At 35.7% G+C, this 5,988-nt stretch overlaps 1 protein-coding gene across 1 annotated transcript; it reads left to right on the top strand.

Annotated features, from left to right (window-relative positions):
* The first annotated feature begins 267 nt into the window (after positions 1 to 267).
* On the top strand, positions 268 to 3,206 carry LOC5572147. Its single transcript, XM_001660174.2, has 5 exons — positions 268 to 734; positions 1,797 to 1,902; positions 1,967 to 2,222; positions 2,279 to 2,477; positions 2,535 to 3,206. Exons 1-5 carry the CDS (start codon positions 353 to 355, stop codon positions 2,885 to 2,887), a joined length of 1,296 nt encoding a protein of 431 aa, XP_001660224.2. The 5' UTR covers positions 268 to 352; the 3' UTR covers positions 2,888 to 3,206.
* The last annotated feature ends 2,782 nt before the right edge of the window (positions 3,207 to 5,988 follow it).

Here is a 5,988-nt window from a genome sequence, read left to right as displayed (position 1 = left end):
ACGAATAATCCTTCACCGACACAATAGGGTAATATTCAAAACTTTTTTCTCAATAGATGGCGCTGATCAAATGGTAGTAAAATGCAAAATTTAGCAACAATCCTTCTTATTCGCATGAAATGATGAACGTAAATCACATGAAATTAATTTGTTGTTGCTTCCTATTATTTGAATTTACTTATTTTGTCCGATTTCTATGAAAATTTGCCAAATTGCTATGCTTCTCCATTACATTTAACTACCATTCTTCCGTGAGCTTGGATGCAGGATTTTGACATTCTTCATGTATGATCCGAGAGTCGAGCGATAAAAACTGTGCGGTCATTTGTTAGTGTTTACATACCATGGAAAAATGAAGACCAGATCAAGAAACAGAAACGAAAAAAATAACATTTGTGGAATAAAATACTCTGAATCGTGCGCCAAACAAGGAAACAAATATTCCTGCAATGATCGCGACACACAAAAATGCTGTTCATATCCGGAAAGAATCAGCAACAGGACTTTCAGGAAAGCTTCAGTTAACCGAGTGCCTGCCACCATAAATTCAACAACAAAGTCTACGTTAAAGTCCCAGCCAAATTGCCAAAAACCTTCGGCGAATCGAGTGAATTTATCTACTGGATTGACTAGAGGCAATGCTGATATTAGATGCAAAACCCGAACAGCCCATACGAAATCAATACGCACTAAAAAAGTTGGCCGCAAATGCCCATTTGAAGGCAAAGATAAAGGTAAGTGATTGTTATATTGTCGGAGCGGTAAAACGTTAGAATCGGTTTCTCGCCGAACTTGAATTTTTCTCAGAACCTATGCTAGGTATCTCAACTTCGGAAGTGGTGCGTTCCATTCGCCTCCGGATGCGCTCTCATGCGCCCTACTTTCGAAGTAGAGTGTCTTGCATGGATACCGAGAAAAATCCATTTTCGGCACACTGCATTTTCTAACGATTGACCGAACTTACAATATCTACTGTATTTTGCTTGATTCTCGCATAACTTATGATCTCGCCCTAAAAGCCATTAGTTTCCGAGTGTGTAGCTCGATGTTTTTAAGCGAATGAATGGACAAATATAAAAACGATCACCACTGTGAGATAGAAGAAGATCTTTGCTCCATCGTAGCCTTTTTAAAAATACGTATAAATCCATTCGTTTGCTCAGTAACAACAAACTACACACTTAGTTACCAATGGCTTATAGAGCGAGATTATTAAATAAGCAAGAAATGCACCCCTCCCCTTAATAAATGTTGTTTTACAAATATAAGTGCGGACTTACGCTGGTTGGACTTGGTGTCTTTACCACACTTATAGGGCAAATGTACTATTAGTGATGCACCCAAGGGAAACATGCAGATAAAATCACGAAATATGTGTTTTTATCGTATCAGTCGATAGATTTTTAACTCTTTATCTTTCAAATGTATGAAAGTTACGGTTCCATTGAAATTTTCCTGAAAAAAATTCTCGCATCAATATTCCACTGTTCCTTGTTTTGAGCATGGTTCATTTAATAGCGCAATCCATTGATAATAAAAAAATTATTTAAATAGCTATCCGATTAAATTTAACGGATATTATTGGATTGATTGTATCATTTTTACATCGTGCATTATAGAAAAATATCATCTGGTCAAAGTTTGAAACATATCAAAACACACCTTTTACTATTGGAGCAACCTCAATTAAAGGGGCCATTCGCCCTAATTCATGCATATTGTGGTGAAGAAATCAATTCAACACAGCATAATTCTACACTTCTAGTTACACATTCTAAATTTGCATATACTGACAGAAAATGAACCCGTCTGTGCCTCGATGAGAACGTTGCAAAATCTGCGCGCAATAGCAGCAAAAGAAGGAATTTCAACTGGAGGTCAGAAGGCACAACTGGAGGAACGGTAAGAAAAAATACCATTGATATATATATTTTTTAGTTTTGTATATTATTTGATTCCTCAACAGGATTCATTGGCATCGCAAGTTCAATTTGAATTCCACGAAAGTTCAACCCCTGCGTCCAGTTCTTCCACTTGATGCCACAGAGTTTACAGAGGCAGAAGAGTACAAGCAGTGTGATAAAAAATTACAGCAATCTCTTAGGTGGCTCTCTACAGTGCAAATCTGGTCTTACTTTGTTTCAAGGTCAGCCCGCCATGGATATGGTAAGGGCAAACAATTGAAACAAGCAGCATTTCTTCGAAATATTTGTTATGCACAGGTAATAGACAAAACTTTGATTGGAAACGAATTTATGAATAAAATTCAATTTTACAGATTAACAATGAAACGTTTCAAGTTCGTGGCTACTGCGGTGCAACAATGCGTAAAAGTACAATGTACCTGTTACGACTGGAACATAACACCGAAGCTATCACCAAAACATCATGTACATGCCCCGCTGGTCAGGGCAATTCAGCAGCCTGCAAGCATATAGCAGCACTTCTGATGGCATTGGAGGAATTTGCAAGGACAGGTGAGCAAAAATTCAAATTCGAAGAACTAACTAATTATTAACATTCCATACTTGCAGGTCATTTACAACAAAACCAAACATGCACAGATGTGCTGCAAACGTGGCATAGACCACCGAAACATACTGATCGCTCCATGATGTACAGGCCGCTCAAAGACATTTTCAAAGATAATCATTCAGATCGACTCCCCCAAATAATCGATTTACCGTTAAATGATTTACATAAACAAATGATGAATAATTCTCTGAACCGTGGAATGCATATGACGATACATAGAAGTCGTTATGTAATGGACATGCGCAACTACTTTGCTGAACATTCCTATGCAAAGAACACGATAAGTGACGCTACCGATCCTTGCGCGCCCGGAAACAGTGACAATGATTCTGGTTGGAAAAACGATACATAGACGTACATGTATTTCATAGTAAGTAAACTTAAGTCTGTTAAGCTCTGTTCATAAACCACGTAGACCATTTTTTAGAATTGTAGACTACTATCATCTATTAAGTTACAGTTTTATATCCAGTGAATCTTTATCTGACTCTTCAACTCCGCATTCCCCCAAAAGTGTACGTGGTTTATGATCGATCAAAAATATAATTATTGTCAGCTGTCTTATGAAACCCCTTCTATTGACACTTTTTTTCAACATATAAAATCAATTGTCAATATCTGTTTGTCTGTGGTATTGTTATAAAAATTGAAACTGATTTTAAATAAAAGAAATTATATACTGCAAACTTTTTGTTATTTATTTGTACTGAGACATTAACAAATTATTCCTTGGTGATGCATGAACATTTATTGTTTTCGGAATTGAAATTAGAAAATTCACTTGAATTTCATAACGGTTTTTCGGTATGTGAATCTGAAACAACATTGTAGTCATATTAATCTTGCTATGAGATCTGTGTCAAAGTTCAAGATCCTCTTTAACTCGGTCTTTTGCAATCTTGCAAATTGGTGGTCTGAAGTTGGTCAGTTTGAACAACACCTTTATGATTTTATCCATGAATGGGAACATAGCGTGCGTCACTTTATGTGATAAAATTTTATATGTTTTTGCGTACCCTATCATACGCTCAACGTCGATGCGCCGTGAGGCTATCGCACGAGTTCTGAAAACATCTTCTTCACTCAATTGCTCGCCCTTTTTGTTTGGTGGCCGATTGAATATAATTCCTTTCGCTGACAAAATGTCAGTTTGCTCGAAACCTCTATCTGCTAAAATGTGATCGCCTTCATGCAGCTTGTCGATGATTCCAGATAGTTCAACGATTTTGTTGTCAGATACAGATCCTCCATATGCATCACTGACGAACAAAATTGTTCCTTGCTCATCTATGGCAACGAGCACTTTGAAGGTGTTCGTATTTTTGTATTTTGAAAATGTTACTTGCTGTATATCTGGTGATTCCGGTTTTTCCATCGGTATTTCCGTACAATCTAATATCGCTATGTATTCATCTTCTTGGCGTGAACCGAATTCCCAAAAATCTATCGCTGCAATTCGGCTGTTCAGCAGATTTGTCCAGAAAACAAAAATATCACGAGCAGTGGACTCTTTCAGCTTGAAAAGTATGGCTAATGTTAGGAATTCCCATCCTTTTCTATATTTTATAAATGTGCACAAAAGTTGTTCCCTCAAAGCTAGTCCGTAGTACGGCCATTCAGTTTGGCGATCAGTGCACAAATCGTATACAAATTCAAACTGACATTTTGTTAGTCCAGTTAGGTGCTTGAGATGTCGTGTGGTTAGACCATCAATGTTGAACAAGCCTTTAAACATGATGAATCGGCCGATTTTCTCACTTGGACCATGGGAGTTGCTGCTAGACCTAAAATACAAATCCAATATTATTGCTTTCAAAGTTGTACAATGGACAAAACCAGTACCAAAATCACATTTTAAGAATGCACATAGGAGACCATGCACGTTGTGGTAACGAAAGTAGCTCAAGTTCAGTAAACTTGTCGTAATCGGAACCATAGTAACACTCAACGCAAACGCATTTTTGGCAGAGGACGCATTTCGCACCAACTCGAAGAGATGTTAACAGAACTCTCTCAGGCTTTAATGAAACTTTCTGGATGTAAGTCACTTTGCATATTTAGTTTTTTCAAAATGTATTTGGACTATCATTTGCAAAGGCCCATACGATTTTACCAGATTTTTTTTTTTGCAAAATAATGTGATCGAAAAATGACAACTCCTACAAAAAAGTGTTCTATGGATGACTAGATAATTAACTAGTAGAAAATTGTCTAAATTTTAGATTAAAAATACTGAAAAAAATCTTATTTATGGAATACATTGAAAATAATTGATTTTCAAACTTAAAGTCGATTTAAAAAAATGTCTTCTTCTTTTTAATGAAATTTGTTTCAAGACAAGTTGTTATGTTTACTACCAACCATCCATACCCATCGGGACTTTTGAAGAAAACAAGTTTTTCTTAAAACAAACTTTGTCTAGTATTAAATAAAAGTTCTAGCGTGACATTTCAAACAAAACTAAATAAGTGAAAGTAACGAACACCTCATAATTCAATGGATTTCAATAAGCGAGTCAATTAGTTCTAATCAGTTTATTTTCAATTATCGAGAATTTCATATAAAAATACGCATTTCTCGCCACATCATATTCGGAGTTGGCAGCACTATCTTGGAATACAGAAAAAGAATATGAGACCTTACCGAAAACTTTGAGAAAATGTGATAGAAAAAACATGATTTTTCAAACAAAAACATGATTTTTCATATGATCTTTTGAATATAATGTGGCAAGAAACCCGTCATGAGCCATTTTTATATGGAATTCTCGGTAGTTTAAAGTAAATTGATTAGGGGAAGTGGTGGCAAAATGAACAGGGGTGGTAAAATGAACACCGTGCCTTTTACCGAGAAAAAACAAATTTCAATGAATTTTTATCACGCACGGATGATTTAGAACATAAATCGAAGTGTTCGGGTTGATACGAAAGTGTCAAGTGAAGTGAAAATGTCAACGAAAACTAATATTTTAGAAAATCACGTTTAAAAATTCGAACTGACGTAACTTTTAGCTCGGAGGTTTTGAAGTTTTTCAGTGAGGTGAACATCGTTATGATATGATGTCACATCTGATAACTTTAGATTTCTTTTTAAATGGATTACAATCCTTAATGAATATATATATATTCGGTAATCCGATGAAAATTTCCAAAAATATTTGTTAGGCTCACGTTTTTTTTGCATGATGTTTATTTTACCACTAACAGCTGTTCGTTTTACCCACATAGTGCAGGTAAAATGAACATTTGCATCGTTTTTTGCTAGCGATAAAAATGTGTGAAAATTTCGCTATTTTAGTCTGAATTCGTGTCGCTGCTATAGATAACATCCCTATTTGTGATGCTGTGTGATAGAATCATACGAATTCCTCGTTTTTCTATCAGAAACAAGATGAAATCCTTAAGGTGTTCATTTTACTAGACTAGATTAAATTGACTCACTTATTTAGCTTTA

Source organism: Aedes aegypti, chromosome 1, assembly GCF_002204515.2.
Source record: "Aedes aegypti strain LVP_AGWG chromosome 1, AaegL5.0 Primary Assembly, whole genome shotgun sequence".
NCBI classification, from domain to species: Eukaryota; Metazoa; Arthropoda; class Insecta; order Diptera; family Culicidae; genus Aedes; species Aedes aegypti.
This window is presented reverse-complemented; position numbering and strand designations above follow the sequence as displayed.